This window comes from Microchirus variegatus (assembly GCF_963457635.1).
Source record: "Microchirus variegatus genome assembly, chromosome: 19".
NCBI lineage: Eukaryota > Metazoa > Chordata > Actinopteri > Pleuronectiformes > Soleidae > Microchirus > Microchirus variegatus.
The window spans coordinates 6,258,391-6,275,597 of record NC_139820.1 but is presented as its reverse complement, the minus strand read 5'-3'; the positions used below and the strand labels follow the sequence as shown (position 1 = coordinate 6,275,597).

General features: G+C 43.7%; 2 protein-coding genes across 2 annotated transcripts in view; both read left to right on the top strand.

Annotated features, from left to right (window-relative positions):
• Positions 1 to 59: 59 nt before the first annotated feature.
• On the top strand, positions 60 to 6,020 carry as3mt (arsenite methyltransferase). The gene is made up of 11 exons (XM_083905625.1): positions 60 to 185; positions 350 to 398; positions 1,178 to 1,305; positions 2,272 to 2,422; positions 2,578 to 2,714; positions 2,815 to 2,884; positions 3,387 to 3,468; positions 3,555 to 3,686; positions 3,878 to 4,017; positions 4,121 to 4,243; positions 5,832 to 6,020. The coding sequence occupies exons 1-11, from the start codon at positions 169 to 171 to the stop codon at positions 5,937 to 5,939; spliced, it is 1,137 nt and encodes a 378-aa protein (XP_083761751.1). The 5' UTR covers positions 60 to 168; the 3' UTR covers positions 5,940 to 6,020.
• A 1,610-nt stretch (positions 6,021 to 7,630) lies between these two features.
• The window catches only part of cnnm2b (cyclin and CBS domain divalent metal cation transport mediator 2b), a gene marked incomplete at both ends in the record, with an annotated part of 36,074 nt that continues 26,497 nt past the window's right edge, over positions 7,631 to 17,207 (top strand). The window contains one exon of the mRNA XM_083905712.1: positions 7,631 to 9,113. Coding sequence (XP_083761838.1) covers positions 7,631 to 9,113 — 1,483 coding nt within the window. The remainder of the gene's footprint in view (positions 9,114 to 17,207) is intronic.

Sequence of the window (17,207 nt, the reverse complement as noted above, 5' to 3'; positions counted from 1 at the left end):
ATTGAACTGTATCAACTGCAGTTCCCGGCAGTGGCCGACAGGGTGAGCTGCTGAGCAGGAAGTGAGCAGTGCACTGGTGTGTGTGTGTGTGTTGGTTTAAGTGAACAGTTATAAAGTGGTGGACTTTGACACCAGCAGCTGCACAAACTGCATTCGAGAGACGAGACAATGGCTGAAGAACACAGGTAAGAGGAGTCTTAATGGACAGTTACGCGGCGAACGAATGGCGCCTGTCCACTTTTAAAGTATAAACGTTTACGGTGACGTGTTGTGGTAATAGAGCTAAGCTAGCGGGGTAGTTACCGAGTAGCTAACTGTTGTTACTGTTATGATTTTATTTCCCTTCCAGTGCGCGAGCCGAAGACTTCGCTGACAGCGCTGTGCACGTGGACGTGAAGGTAACAACGTGACTAAGCAACACGCACACACACACACACCTGTTCAGGGGGGAAACTGTTACTTCAGCAAATGTGTTTAAATGATCTTGTATTATATATTCACTCTTATATATTTATTTATTATTTTTCTTGTTGCTTGTTTATATAATATATGTATATAGCCTGTACAGTACTTTGCAAAAGGAATGGTGTAACTCATACAACGTGTATGTAACAAGCTTATATGAATGATGAACCAACTCAACCCAATTAACTACATAGCCAATGTTATGTTTAACTTTCATAGCTTTATGTCCCACATTGTACACAAAAACTAATTGAAAACATTTGATTATTAATATTTATATTTAGAAAGACAAAAACTGAGCACATTTTCATTACAATTGTAGTTTATTTGCATAATGAACAAACACAGTTTCAGTGAGTTAGCGTTTTTTTAAACCTCTAGTTTTTTGGGTTTTTTTACTTAACAAAAATGTTTTTTCAATTTTAGTTTTCAATAATTATAATAACGTTGGTATGTAATGGTCAACTAAGTTTTACGTTAATGTTTTAAATAAACCTGGTGTGATAGTTACTTCTTTTTTCCCACAGCAGATATATAATTAGATAATAGAACAAACACAGGTTTTACCAATAACATTAATTAGGATTCCACTCCAGTTATAATAGAGAGCCAGACTAATGCAGTTCCTCCTATTTTCTGACTGTGAACTGATTATATACTGTTCCTACGGTTGTTATAGCATTGCAAATAACACCAAATCTAATGTTGGCAGGAGTATTATGGGGAGAGAGTGAAGAAGACCTCGGACCTGAAGACCAACGCCTGTGTGGCTCCAGCTCAGCCCGTTCCTGCCTTCGTCCGCCAGGCTCTGACCAAAGTACATGCTGAAGTCTCTGACAGGTTTGTGGACTTGTTGCTGTTGCACGCTCTGTGCTCATGCGTTCACACTGTTACACTGGACTGCAACTAACTATTATTGACTTATTTGATTAGGCTGTCAATTGTTTTCTTGGTAAATCGAGTACTTTTTTTCTAGTTTTCTTTATTATATGGAGCCAGTAAACTAGATTAGATTAGGGATCTTTGAACAGATTTTTGAAATGATGAAACAGTTTTTCACTTCAGAGTAGTGGACAAACACTTATACCACGTACTCTTCCAGTATATAAGTATGTAAGACACTCATAATCACACAGGTGAAAAACGGAAGGAAAATTTCTTAATTTGTGCCAAATGATCGAAGATAGCGCAAGAATATAAATTCTCTGCATTTGTTCTTTTGTAGACACTTTTAATGTGGTCTTTCCACCCCAAACTTGGAGAATATCTGCTTAGTTTTGTTGTTATGGATAATAGCAGGTACTTTATATGTACAAGAACTTACAGATAGAAAATAGGAATAGAAAAAGCACTTAAATAAAAGGGTTAAAAAGCATATTTTTGTTGTTTGTATGCTCAACAAAAATATAATCAATCTCAGATTGAGTATTTCAACTCACGAGAGTCATGGAGCATGGCGGAGTGGTGGTCAATATGCGTGACCAGTACACAAACACTTCTTATGGTCTGGTCAATAAAAAGGCACACCAAAATGTGGACTTTTGTCACTTATCAATATGCCACAGATGTCACAAATCATGAGGGATCGTGCCATTGGCATGCTGAGTGCTGGGTTGAGCGTTAACGCTGTGACAACACAACTGAATGGGCATCATTCCATTCCGTTCCTGCCATTACTCCAGGACTCTTGTTTTGAAATTGATCCTAATGCAAATTAAAGCCACTTTATTGATAAAGTTGTATTGTTATTTTTGGATAGTAGAAGTTTTTCTTCATGCATTTGTTTCCCCTCGTCTGTACGTGCAGGTACTATGGCTGTGGCCTGGTGGTGCCAGAGTGTCTGGAGGGCACCAGGATCCTGGACCTGGGCAGTGGAAGTGGGAGAGATTGCTACATGCTGAGTCAGCTGGTGGGCGAGAAGGGCCACGTCACTGGCATCGACATGACTGAGAACCAGGTACTGTCGCACATCAGCATCACAGGATATTTGCTGCTCGATGGCAGTGGATGAAAAACATACATAAATGTTGAGTGATCAAATGACTTTAAATGCAAGCAAACGTCAGCACAAGAAAAAGAAAAGACTGTTCAAGAGACTGTGCTTTCTTATAGCTCCAAGTGGCCAGGAACTATGTGGACTACCACATGCAGGAGTTTGGCTACAAGAAGCCCAATGTCAGTTTTGTCCAGGGCTACATTGAGGCTCTGACGAAGGCAGGACTGGAAAAGAACTCTTTCGATATCATCATGTAAGACGGCTTTTTACCGCGTCGCCATTTTCTTTTTTAATTACTTGAGAATTTATGTTTAAAAATGTTGATTTGTTATGTTTTATGCCTCATCTCTTAGTTCCAACTGTGTGGTGAACCTGTCTCCAGACAAGAGGCGAGTCCTGGAGGAGGCGTACAGCGTACTCAAGGTACTGTGCTTTAAATGTAGCTCAGGAGTCACTTTATTACAACACCGATTTCCAGATTTGATGGTCATAATCATAATTATTTGTCGTGTTTGCCCAAGAAAACTCAAGTCTTCTGGTAGCAACCCTTTTCATAATCCTTGAAATCAAACCAACAACCCAGAGTGAGGCATCCTCTCATTCATACAGTCTTTGGAACGGCCGTCGTGAAGCAGAGACCACATTTTAACTGTGTTTTTTTTCACTTATTTGTCTATTTTATCTACGTTTTAAAGTTTAGACCAGGGTTTCTCACTCCTGGTCTTGAGGAGCCACCGTCCTGCATGTTTTAGATGTTTCCCTGCTCAAACACACCTGATTCAAATGGTCAATAATCTACTGAAGCTTGATAAGGACCCATTTATTTGAATCAGGTGTGCTGGAGCAGGGAAACACAGAAAACCTTGTGAAATAACGTGAATGAAGTCTGTCTGATTTGAAAAATAATCCCTTTGTCGGTCACCAGGACGGCGGGGAGCTGTACTTCAGCGACATCTACAGCAGTCGAAGACTAACCGAGGAGATTAAAAATCACAAAGTTCTATGGGGTGTGTTTCATTACCAAAACATGCTATAATAACAGAGGCCTGACAGAATAATAATAATAATAAGAGTGCGTGCTTCACGTCGGCAGGCGAGTGCTTCGGCGGAGCGCTGTGGTGGAAGGATCTGCTGAGTTTGGCTGAGGAAGTGGGCTTCACCGCTCCACGACTGGTCACCGCCAATTTCGTCACCGTGGACAATAAAGAACTGGAGGACGTTCTCGGTTTGATAACTTTCTTTTCTAATGTATTTATTTGTTATTGCGTCATGCCTTTATATGGCTATGTTTTTAATCCACTACTTATAATATTTTGCACCAGTGATTGATGACTATGCGGAGATTCCTCAGCTCAGGTTTAAAGACACGAAATGAGAACTTTACTTAACACAGGTTATCACTTTACATCATAACAGGTGACTTTAAGTTCGTCTCTGCCACGTATCGCCTCTTTAAGCTCCCCAAAGGTGACACCAAGTGCTGCCAGGTCATATATAACGGGAGCATCACTGGCGCAGAGAAAAGCTTCAAGTTTGACAGTCGATACACATTCAAGGTCTGTAAATCCAATCCTGTGTGTGTGTGTGTGTGTACCTTCAATACACCGCGAGCTTCTGCACCACAGAGTTAAACGTGTGTGTGTGTGTGTGTTTTCACAGGCAGGTGAAGTCGTGGAGGTAGACAGAGATGTTGCCAGTATTCTTACCCACTCCAGGTTTGCTGAGGACTTCGCGTTCCAGCCGTCTGGAGACTCCTCTGGGCCCTGTGGTGTCAAACCTACGGTCAGTACAATCCAGCCCTATTTGTTTATGAGGCACAGTTAGAGTAGACATATTTTACCCTATTTCTGCAAGTTAAGCTAGTTCCCTGGTGTCCTAATGGACTTTTCTGTGACATGCTTTGGTCAAAATACCTCAAGGATGAATCACCCTGCCAAAACAGCCCTGTTCAGAACGCTCGGTTTTGAGTGCCTGTCTCTCCGAAGTTTGTGTAGAACTCTGTGCTGCACTGCGCAGCCAAGAATAGAACACTTTGCGGACTTCTGCTCTTTCGGATACTATTGCCTCGCCTGCACTCTCGCGTTTTTTTTAGGGACAAAGCGGATTTTGCATTATATGTCTCCTTTAAAGCGTTACAACATTGTCAACATGGCTGTTTTCGAGCAACAGCTCATGTCGGTATGATTGTAGTTTGAGTTTTGAGGCTGTGACACACCCAGAGAGGCCAGGGTCGTACAGTAGACACACACCATAGCCTCTATATAAGAAATGGACGTAGTCTTTTGGGTTTGATAGGACAGAACTAGCATAAATAGGACCTGTTTGAATGAAAGTCTATGGGGCAAATTAACAGCGCAGTTTTGTAAATGGTGTCCCATTTAGAGGGAAAACAGATGATAAAACAGGAAGTATGAGTGGACACCAGTGTGATTGACAGCTGGTCTCATCCACTCGGAGCCTGGTCACAGGTGACATCTGGATTTCCAGTTTCAAAAAAACAGACATGGCACCGGTCAAGTCGCAAATCTCGAGGCTTCACAACGGGATTTCGTTTTGCAGGCGGGATACTACGTCCACTTTTGTGTGTGTGTGTGTGTGTGTGTGTGCACCAGGACACATGCTGCAGGCTCTTACTCACATACCCACTCTAACATACAGTGCATACACACACACACCCACACACATATCCACATGCACAAGGTCAAGCAGCTGTCTCAGAGTCATAACCAGACTGTGGAGTCATGCTGGGGGAACCTTGAACAGGAAGGAATGTGTTCTCCTCTCAGCTCAGGGAATGCCATCTTATCATCTATCACGGTCATTATGTGCACACACACACACACACACTTAACACACACACACATCTACAACACCACGATTCATTTTTTCAGCGGTTACACTGAATTCTCTACTCGCTCGCACAACAATGACTTTCTGTGCTTCAGACTGGTTTTTATTCTGCTTTTGCGGCGCAAACAAATGTGCATTTGAAATCTCAGCAGTTGATAAATTTCTCGATCGGTTTAAACTTTGGACCGACACCCCACGGTGCAATCAGGCCCCAAGATATACCTTATCCCAAACTACAAAGCGAGTTGGCGATAATGGCAATAAAAAGCCTTTAGTCTCGTCTCTAAAAGCACAGCTACTGTGAAATGAAAAACCAGTGTCTGATAACAGATGCACATGACGAGTAAATTTTTTTTAATTTTTATATTAATGCAGTTTAATGCAGAAAAAAAAAACATGTCCTCATTTAGTGTCTCTAAAATGAAAGGTATCTTCTTATGCAGCAGTTTAAAAGGAAACAGGATGTAGGTTGTAAGAAAAAAATGCTAATCTCTACCTGGTTGAACTCTTGCCACTGCAGGTGGCTATTGTGGATCCATTCGAGCTGGCTCGTCAGCCAAAGAAGCCAAGTCCCGGTTCTGCCACAGGGGGGTGCTGCAGCACACGGTCTGAGACCTGCTGTAAGTGATGGTGGACAACTGAAGAGCTCAGAGAGAGAATGCAGGCCCAGCATCTTTACTGTGTGTGGGCAGCAGCAGCTCTGATGGACTGCAACATGTCTAGAGTTCAGTCAATAAACTGACTTTGACGGTGACTGCTGGACTCGTGTCTTCTTCTATTCTTAGTCTTCTTTTTGTTATTTGAAATGGGCCGACAGAAGTCATGATTTGTGAGTGCTTATGGCTCATTACAGAAGAAAATATGATTTTCTAGTGGTCTAAGTGGTCATACACTGTGGAAAACAGTTCAAAATAGCTTTTAAATGACATTGTATATCATTAATAATGAACTCCTCCCATCACACCTGTCGCTTATTTGCTTGATTAATGCACTAATGATGTCATCCTCAAAGATACTTAGTTTACTGCCGTAGAGAAGCAAGGAGAGTAACTGAAAACATAAAGAAGTGCCCACGATAAAGTTCTAATGGTGAATTCTGCTGCTCCAGAAAAAAAAAACTGAGAAGCTGTAAACACTTCTTGACTTGAGCCTGTTTTTAGGTGAAGGACGCAGCATACCAATAATACTACAACCACATTTCTGTCCGCAAAGACCAAACAAAGGCAGAAGAATAACATCGACGACGATGAAAATCACCAAAAGTGGGTCAAAATGGGTCAAAGGTCACAAATGCGTTAAGTTTCTCACTCGCTCAGGGATTATCATCACCTGTACTCATCATTCACTAATGTAATAGTTTCATATTTCTTTTAATTTTTATTCAGGACTTTTTTTTTAAACTCAGTAATGGATGTAATTTAAAAACGTAGTGAAGTACAATAATGATATACTCAAGTAAATTTTAAAAATGACTTTAAAAAGTACAAGTACAAAAAAAAACTGAATATGACTTCAAACATGTATGTTTTTTGTGAGATAACAACCTGGAACATTGTGAAAAACACTTTCAACACATTTCACAGAAATATGGCTTCTCACATGTGAAAAAAACTGCTTACTGCAATTACAGTAAGAGTAAATAATAATAATAATAATAATAATAACCTAAAGTGGAGTGTGCTGATGTTTGTTAACTTATTTTTTCCTCAAGAGCAAGTTTAGATCCTTTTAATTTACTTAGAGTAAACACAATGGGGGTCAACATTTGTTGTGACACCTCTGGACACACGTGTGTTGTTTGAGTGGATGGAATCAGTTTTTAGTGTCATGTTTTTAATTTAACAAAAAATTTGTGGAGTTTTGATCAACTCCTTCCGAGAAAAAGACACATTTTGTGTAAATATGTTTAAAAAAAAAAAAAAAAAACACTTTTAAATGACGTGAAGACATAAAAAAAATGATAGTTTGGATACATGTTTAGAAAAAAGTCACGAGCAGAGAGTCCCGTCTGTCTCTTAACATGAGGTGCACTTGTTTTGGAATGTGATTGGCCGAGCGCACCGCGGCGGCCCCGCCCCGTGGCCGACGGCGCCGCCTGATTGGCCGCCGCCGTCGCCTGTCTCGGGGACATCAGGGGAGGCACGAGCTGGCCCGTAAGCCTGCGCTCGCGAGTCCTCAGTGTCGGACACGTAGTGGGAACGAGCAGGTCCCGATGCGCAAGTCGCGGCAACCCTCGGCGGAGATGAAGGCGGACTCCGACTGGCTCTGAGTTTTAACTGCCCGTTTCATTCAGGAGCTCGGTCGCCAGCGGTTATCAATATGGCAGAGCCGTTATCCCAAGCGCCCGCCGCTGCTGCAAAAATGGCGTCACTGAACCGGGTCCGAGCTTTAGCGCTGATTTTCTTAACTGTCACGGGCTGCTGTGTCGCCCCGACAAGTGGCAAGGAAGGCTCCGAGGAGACCACCGTCATCATCGGGCTGCGACTGGAGGACACGGACGACATTTCCTTCATGGACAGGGGCTACCTGCGCGTGAGCGAGCGCTCGCGGGTCAAACTGCGGGTCTACGGCCAGAACATCAACAACGAGACCTGGTCCAAGATCGCCTTCACGGAGCACGAGCGGAGCCGGAGCGTTGACAGCTCCTCGGGGGATAACCAGAGTCAGGAGGAGCCGTCCGGCTCGCATCCCTGCGGCATTAGGACTTCGGATATCATCATATTGCCTAACATCATACTGAGCCGAAAGACGTCGGGAATAGTTGAGATCGAGGTCAAACCCCTGCGGAAGACGGAGAGGAGTAAAGCGTATTACCTTTGCATCGCCACCTCCACGCCGGCCGTGGCCGGGATGCACGACCCGTGGACGGAGAACACTTGGATCTACCACGACGGGGACGACACCAACGTGATCGTGGTGGAGGAGAAAAAGTTTCTGCTGCCGTTCTGGCTCCAGGTCATCTTCATCTCCATGCTGCTGTGTCTGTCGGGCATGTTCAGCGGCTTGAACCTGGGGCTCATGGCCCTGGACCCCATGGAGCTGCAGATCGTGCAGAACTGCGGCACCGAGCGGGAGAAGAACTACGCGAAAAAGATCGAGCCGGTGCGCAGCCAGGGGAATTACTTGCTTTGCTCGCTGCTGCTCGGGAACGTGCTGGTGAACACCACGCTCACCATCCTGCTGGATGACATCGCAGGTTCGGGCTTGATCGCGGTGGTCATGTCCACCATTGGAATAGTGATTTTCGGTGAGATCGTGCCGCAGGCCATCTGCTCCAGACACGGCCTGGCCGTCGGTGCCAACACCATCCTCCTCACCAAGTTCTTCATGCTGCTCACCTTCCCCGCCTCCTACCCGGTGAGCAAGCTCCTGGACTACCTGCTCGGGCAGGAGATCGGCACCGTCTACAACCGGGAGAAGCTTCTGGAGATGCTGCGCGTCACGGACCCGTACAACGACCTGGTGAAGGAGGAGCTGAACATAATCCAGGGCGCGCTGGAGCTCCGGACTAAGACCGTGGAGGACGTGATGACGCCGCTCAGGGATTGCTTCATGATCCCGGGCGACGCCACGCTCGACTTCAACACCATGTCCGAGATCATGAAGAGCGGCTACACGCGCATCCCGGTCCACGAGGGCGAGCGCTCCAACATCGTGGACCTGCTCTTCGTCAAGGACCTGGCCTTCGTGGACCCGGACGACTGCACGCCGCTCAAAACCATCACTAAGTTTTACAGCCACCCGCTGCACTTTGTGTTCAATGACACCAAACTGGACGCGATGCTGGAGGAGTTCAAGAAAGGTGAGGGCGGCTGATCACACACACACACACACAACAGGGGCACTTTTAATCCTCTTATTGATTTCAACATAAAGTGTGTTGTTGTTGAAATGTCAGCACACACTCACACACACACACAAATATTAATTTGAGTGGGAGCACAGGAGGCAGCACACACACACATGACTTATGTAATAGTATTTAACAGTGTCAGTGTCAATCAGTCTACTTTTTAGTGCATTTATGTCCTGGTTGTTCCATAACATGCATGGTATAAAGTGAGGGAGGAGGAAGAGGATGGAGGAGGAGGAATTCACCTCTCCTTCCAAATATATTAAATTCAGTGTATAATGAAGGAAAGAGAGGAGGAGGATGGTGTTGTTGCCCCAGCCATACTGGTCACTTCCTGTGAAGGGCAGGAGGAGGAGGAGGAGGAGGAGGTGGTGTCCTTATCTTTCTCCATCACTTCCATTCACTGTTAATGTTCACACGGTCCCTCTCTCTCTCCCTCTCTTCCTCTCCTCCTCTTATTCATTCACTTTTGTCACTCCCCCCCCCTTCTCTCTCTCTCTCTCTCTGATTTGTGAATGCATTATAGGACATGTGGGAATGGTGCACCGGCAGTGCTAAGGTTATCAGGTGGGGGCATCTTGTTTGAGAAACCTGCTTAAATCCCCCCCCTCTCTCTCTCTCTCTCTCTTGTGCTTGCCTTGCGTCTCAGTGATGGTGGCGATAACTCCTTCTGCCCAGCCCTGGAATGCAGTTGTGTGGATAATGAATAACAGCCTCTAACACCCTCGAGCCCCCCATGTGTGTGTTGTATTTGTGTATGCGCATGTTGTTTGAGAGAGATGTTTACCTCGCCCCGTGGTTTACCTGGTGTTTTCTTCATCCTCCTCCTCCTCCTCCCACCTCTGCAGCCTCTCACTGACTTATTCCTGGCCAGTGCTTGTAGATTCGGTCTCTTGTAGGAGTCGATCTCTGGAAGATGAATCCTGGTGGCAAAGAAACGGCACGATTGATGCATCCTGTGCTCACTTTTACTTTGAAGGGAATTTAAAGTTGCATTATGTAATAAATCTAAAGCAACTGGCCATAAAATCCTCCTAATATGTCACAGAGACTCAGGAATAATGTTCATATAACAAACTGAACTCACCAACAACAACAGTACAGACAAAATATTTGCATAAAAAAAATATTTTGCAGACTGCAAATCATGTTTATGTTTTGAAATCATGTTTTGGCATGTGGCGCCACCTACCGCCGTCTACCAATCATTGCAGTCAGTAGAGTCTCAGCTGCCGAGCGACCACGGGTTGCCAGTTATGTCAGAAAACGAAACCTAAAAGACCTCGGTATTTTGAATTTGAATGTAGTAACCGTTTTTGGCCACATTCTTACATATGGCACCTTTAAGCCACATTTGTTGCATGCTTCAGTTAGCATCGATACTCGATACATCGAACTCAAAGGATCTTTCGTTTAGAGCTGAAGCAATTAATCGTCAGCTATTTTGATAATCGTTTTGAAGCTTTTTTTTCCGCGATTAACGCTCAGCTTCTTAAAGTTGCCATATGTAAGAATGTGGCCAAAAACGGTTACTACATTCAAATTCAAAATACCGAAGTCTTTTTGTTTTCTGACGTAACTGGCAACCCGTGGTTGCTCGTCAGCTGAGACTCTACTGACTGCAATGATTGGTAGACGGCGTTTTTTTTTAATGCAAATATTTTGGCTGTACTGTTGTTGTTCGTGAGTTCAATATGTTATATGAACATTATTCCAGAGTCTCAAAATGCACCTTTAAATGTGAATATTTTCTTTGTTCCTTTGCTCCGCATAAGGAAGAAATCATTCAAACTGAATCATTTTGGTTTGTGGAAAAAAAAATTAACGCACGTTAATGCATGTTAAGGCGTGACACGTTTCCACGACGACTGACCGGAAACATGGTGACCTCTGTAGAGTTGACCCAGATCCATATAAATATATAAGATTCAGTTTTGGGGGTAATCAAAAACTACAATGCACATATTTTCGTTGAATTATTTTATCTTCAGTTTCTGCTGAAATAGAAAACGATTTCACCTAGGTTTCACTCACACACACACTGGCCCTTTAAGAGGATTATCGGGGGCTGTCAATGCCAGTCATTGAGCTCCATTACTAGAAGTTAGGTGCAGATCTCTATGCCAAATTCGAATTACATAATATACTCAGGGCTGTTTTATCGCAGCTCTCGAGCTAGAGATGAGGACTATGTTTACTGAGGTAATGACTGCACAGAATTGACCTGGTGTTTGTATATTTTATTAGAATTCAGGTTGTTATGACTCTTAAGTCCTACTTCAGAAACATTAAAGCGTGGCTTTGTGTGAGAAGGAACCATATTGAGAATGCAAAATGCTAAATACAATGTGACATGGTGCTACTACTACTTTCTTGACAAAGCAAGGAGAAAAACGGGCAGATTAACTAAAACGTGGACGTGTGTTTGTTTCGTGAAGATCATGACATCTCTGAGTGTGAAAGTAAACGTTGCTGTGTCGGGACAGTGAGGAGCTGCCCTGCTGTCTGCTGCTGTTGTTGAATAGGAGCATAGTTTTAATGAAAAAAATACTGAAATCTTAGTTTATTGTCCTTATAGGATCTGCTATGACACTTGACCTCGCTGTAAACACTTTAGTCACGTCACAGGGTCGTCATACGGTAACTGTATTTTGTCCAATTTCATTGGCAAAATCAGTTTTACAGTTTTACTCGGACTCTGCAAGTTGTCCGGTTGTCTTAGTCAGACTAACACCTTATCCGATTAAGCTGTGCATGCAATGTACTGAGTGATTGAAATGTGAGGATGTTGGGATGTTTTCAGTAGCAGTGTGCAGTGTTTCTGTCAATATTAGCAAAAAGATTTTTATGATTAAAAAAAATCATAATAGCTCCATGTTTACATGCACAGTTTTGGATAAGGCCTTAGTCTGACTAAGACAGGCAACCGGACAACTTGCAGAGTCCAAGTATACACGGGGGAATAAAATGGCCATGCACGTCTGACTCCGCCTCTGTAGGTGGCACTGTATCTCTCTATAAGCTAGTCCTATATTGAATCCTGTTTTCTGTTGACCTTTATGTCACAGAAAAACAAACAACGGTGCGATGGATCGCGGTGTTTCTGTAAGAAAGACGCCAACACCACATTTATGCGTCGTTTGCTTCTACTTCCGGGTCAAAAACCAGGGAGGAAATTTTGGTGCACGCGCAGAACGGCAAGTCCGACTCCAGTCCGACTAAGCATGGCGTAATCGGACTATGAAACACATTATCCAGGTATGTTAGTCCGACTAAGACTACACTCTTAGAAATAAGGGTTCCGAAAGTGTTCTTCTACAAGGCCTGAGGTTCTACCTGGAACCATTTGTTTTTCGAGTGTTCTTGGTAACACTAATGGTTCCAGTAAGAACCATTTTGATCCAGAGAACCCTTTGGAACCCCTTTCCTGAATAAGGGATTTTAAGAGGGTTCTTGGTAACACTAAAGTTGTTAAAATGGTTCTCCTATGATGACAGAGTGTAGCTTGATTATAGTCAGAGTCAAAGTGTTTACATGACATTAAGAAAACCAAATTATTGTCTTAGTTTGACTAAAATCGGACTTTTAACATGCATGTAAACACACCGAACAGGGGAAAATTTCTGTTTCCAGTCATGAAAAAGACAAGCACAGGACAGGTTCACAGTGTATTGCTCACTTGCTTCATCCCTAAGGTCCAGTTGTAGTGTGTGTGTGTGTGTAATGTGAGTCTGGCTGAGCACCAGAAGGAATTGGCCTTTTTAGCCTCTTGTGGAAGTCATAAGCAAGTGTTGCAGGGAGGGCTACCTGCAGGGTCAAAGTTTCCTGTCAATCTGGCTCTGTGCACAGCGCATGCACAGTTCAAAGTGCTTTGTATTGTAAGTCATTGTTAATTAATTTGATGCCGCTTGTGGTGCTGCATAGTCGACTGAAGTCTGCTACAAAAATGAACTCCACAGCTCTTACTGGAGGGTGTGCTGGCGCAGGTTTCATTCAGCCATTGTCCCAACGCTTTTATCCTCCACATGAGGGTCTCAGGGCTGCTGGTGCCAATCCCAGCTGACAGAGGGCGAAAGGCGGGGTTACACCCAAGGACATGTCGCCCTATGTCCATCACACGGCAAACACACACAGAGGCAAACAAAGCGTTCGCTTAAATAAACTCATGCACATAGTTGAGTTTTCTGACTGTACTGTTGTGATATTTCTTGAATTAACTGAGATAGTAAATCAATGTTGCCATAAGACAAACTTCTTAAATGTCAGCTCTCTGTCCGTATTTTGTCATTTGTGTTGCCGCACATTTATACATCATGTCCTACTTTTGGGTCAAAGACCATGCACAGAACGACAAGTCCAACTCCAGTCCGACTAAGCGCATACATGCAGGAGTAATCGGACTATGCATCACATTATCCAGGTATGATAGTCCGACAAAGACTAGTAAGATTTTAGTCAGACTAGCGTGTTTACATGACATTAAGAAAACTGAATTGAACTTAAACGTGTTACAGTGTCATTTTGTGAACAGTTAAAGTAGTTAAATAATCTTGCAAGGAAAGCGACGCGGCTTTGTGGACACTCCGATATCTTTGACGGCTACGATAGATCATGCAGTTTTGAAGGTTGACGTGTCCGTTAGAAGCTGTGCTAGGTTTGGTGTAAAAAGGTTTTTTGAACGTCAGGTCACGCTACGTTAGGTTACGTTACTTTAGATCGCCATTCACGACCTGGAACATCAAGGGAATGTTTCTATGTGTTGTTGATCTGAAAGAAGCTAGGATATAAGAGGGTAGAAATGTAACCGCGAGTGGGAATTAAACCCTTCACATGACTCTTTCTTGCCTTGGTGATGAATTAAAACGGTACCTACGAGTCAAGCCCGTAGGAACCTGCCTACAGCTCCAACTCTGGGTGTCTAATTCATGCAGGAGTTTCTTTTTTTTTTAGTTTAAATCAGGCAGTCACCCTTCAGGAAAACTTGTGACCCCTTCATTAATTGCTCCGTGTCTGCGATTGCAAACAATTACTGTCATGCAGCGGGCTGCTTGTTAAGCTGCAGGTTTACCGCTTAATGAGTGTGTGCGCCATGTGAGTCAGAAAACAGGAATCTTGACTTAAGGTAATGTGTGATATTCCTGAAAGTGAAAGTTATTCCCTGACTCACATGCAGCGTAACCAGCCTTGTGAGAGGAGGAGGAGGAAGGAGGAAGGAGGAAGGGGGGGGTCGCTGTGCTCTCAGAGAGTACACCATGCTCTCTGCCCCCCAGGGAGGGCAGGCCACTTGCCTAACTTGAATATGGGAGTCCAGGAGGGGGAAGTGGGGTGTGACCCAGAGGAATCAGTTCTATCTATCTATCTATCTATCTATCTATCTATCTATCTATCTATCTATCTATCTATCTATCTATCTATCTCTGGCGAGGTTTGAAGCGAGCTGAGCCGATGCTGCTTTCGGCCAGCGAGCGTCGTCACTGGAAGAGTCGTGAGCGCGAGATCCGACACGAGAATCAAACCCAACAAACTGTAGATGAGTTCGATAGACTTAAAAAATCCAGAAAACCCTGTCTGTTAAACACAACCCGTTCAGCCCTGTTTGAATCTGTGCTCCGGTCATGCAGGAAGTACTACCGAGTCTTTTTAGTTCACTCATTCTTGTTGAGGAAGTACTTAGGAAGTAAGCAAGCATGCACGGTAGAGCCAACTAGTGCTAGAACTGTCTGTCGTCAACGTCCTCTCCACTTCCTGTGGTTGAGATATTTTTGAGAGGGGTACTGAGGCACTTTATGTTTGCTGATTTTCAGCATTTGTGACACTCTGTGGTCATGCTGCTGTCATCCTGTGCGTTGAAGTGTGACGCGCCGTGTTGTCCGGCGGGCGGCAGTAGGTGGCGCAACCTACCAAAACATAGGTTTGCGGCCTGCAAATGAGATTTTGGCAAAATAATGATTGCAATTTTGTTATCAGAGAATCCAGAATCTCTGCCGTCATATCATGGTCAATGTACGTGTTAATATGATACATTGCTAACACACTGTATAGCTGCTTTAAAGCTGTTATGCTAATAGAGCAGGGCACCAACAGGATACCAAGCAAATGCTTGCCCCCCCCCCCCCCCCCCCCGAAGAAAAGGGGGTACATTTTCAATGACCACCATATAGCGCCGTAATATGCAGCTCACCACCGTGACATCCACCCCCACTTAAAAAAAACATAAATTAACCGATGGGCCCCCGAGAGCTGTTAAACCCTAATGGTATAGTTTGCAAATGAAGCCCGTAAAACCCCACTTAAATGCGAAAAGATCAAACCTCTGAAACGAATAATGAGCCATATCCTTGACTGACCTGCGAGTGGCAGTAGTGAGCCCTCACTAAAAGCACAGGCATGTGATGAGGGTGGGGAGGGATGGTGAAGGCCCCCCAGAGTCTAGGATCGCCTCTGGAAAAACACTTTTTGTCAATGAATGTAACATTAAATGAATCAGAAATACACTCTATACATTGTTAATGTGGTAAACGACTATTCTTGCTGCAAACGTCTGGTTTTTAATGGAATATGTACATAGGTGTATAGAGGCCCATTTCCAGCAACCATCTCTCCTGTGTTATAATTACATTGTGTTTGCTAATCGCGTTAGAAGGCTATTGGATGATTAGAAAACCCTTGTGCAATGATGTTAGCACAGCTGAAAACAGTTTTGCTGGTGTGACTTTTAATGGAAAACACCAAAAAACATTGTATAGGTGACCCCAAACTTTTGAACGGTAGTGTAAATGACCAGCAAAGTTCTGCTCAGCTAATGTTCATACCTCAGGGAACGCATGCTGCTTCCTTGTCCCCCAGAGTGAAAGCGCCTACATGAGGTTGAAATATAGGCCAATCTATGCTTAATTCAGATTCCCGCGTCCTTAACGTGGCACTTTGCGTAGCGCTCCGTTCTTAAAGTGTTGGCAGTTTTGTGTTTTGTGTTTGCCCCGGTAACCCCGTCGCTGGAAACGCTGCAACAAGTGTTGGGGATGAAAATGGCCTCATGTTGGTAAGAGGACTTAATGTTTCTTGATGAGGGACTACCCCCTTTGAACTCACCAGGACTTCTCGCGCCAGCCGCTCACTTTATCACAACTAATGACCTCCGATCAAAGTCGGCTCTTTGCACGATACTTAATGTAACGGCAGGCGGTTTTAGGAGTAGCTTTTCCTCGAGCAGGGAATCAAAAACACATAATTGTAACCCATCTTACAAGGACGATATTACCTGTCCTGCATTAGACACTGACACATACTTCATTTTCAGTGATTACAAGCCTGCGTTTTATTTAAATTTTTGCACACTCGAGTGTTCACTGGCACTGAACAAGACGTTGGCAAGCGCTTCATGGAACCAGCTGTTGTAGCAACCTGTTGTGTGGCGAACACTAGATGTTTACTGCATGTTTGAGCGAGTTCACTCAAAATCATGAATAATTTATAGGTTTTTGTTGTTTCATTCTGTTTTGAGCTTAAAAATGCAGTTTTTGTTGATTGTGCTGGGTCAGTGGAACCAACAAGGCGATATTATCAGCCTTTAAACGTGCTGTGTTGAGTGAATATACAAATATAATGTTTGATTTAAACATGACGCAGATGTAAATCAACATTAGACTCTATTTGGAATAATTTCCCCTGCTTTCTTACACGGTTATTATCGAAAAAAAACCTTCATCTGATGTAATAAATGTCATAAATCGCGTTAACCCACAGATAGGAGCTCGTTTTCAAAGTCCCGCGTAAACGAATGAAAAGATTGTGCTTTTGACTTTCGGCGATTTGGACGTCGTCTGCGTTGAACTCTTGTGTTTGTTGTGTTTCAAGGCTGGCTTTTGAATTGGCCTACATTCTTCAGATTCTGGTACAACATGGAGTAGGATTTTAAGAGCCGATTAGTACAACAGTTGCAGCGTGTGAATTTAGGTGCACTCCCAAAGCCTGTCTGATCTGGCTTTATGACCTTTCTTTACATTTGTTTTCTTTTCTGTCGAGTGGAACACGGGAACACACAGT

What these genes read in the sequence shown, in the direction of transcription:
- as3mt (XM_083905625.1), top strand. An exon ending in CTGTGCACGTGGACGTGAAG is followed by an intron (nt 399 to 1,177) that starts GTAACAACGTGA and finishes TAATGTTGGCAG; the next exon opens with GAGTATTATGGGGAGAGAGT. An exon ending in AGAACTGGAGGACGTTCTCG is followed by an intron (nt 3,687 to 3,877) that starts GTTTGATAACTT and finishes ACATCATAACAG; the next exon opens with GTGACTTTAAGTTCGTCTCT.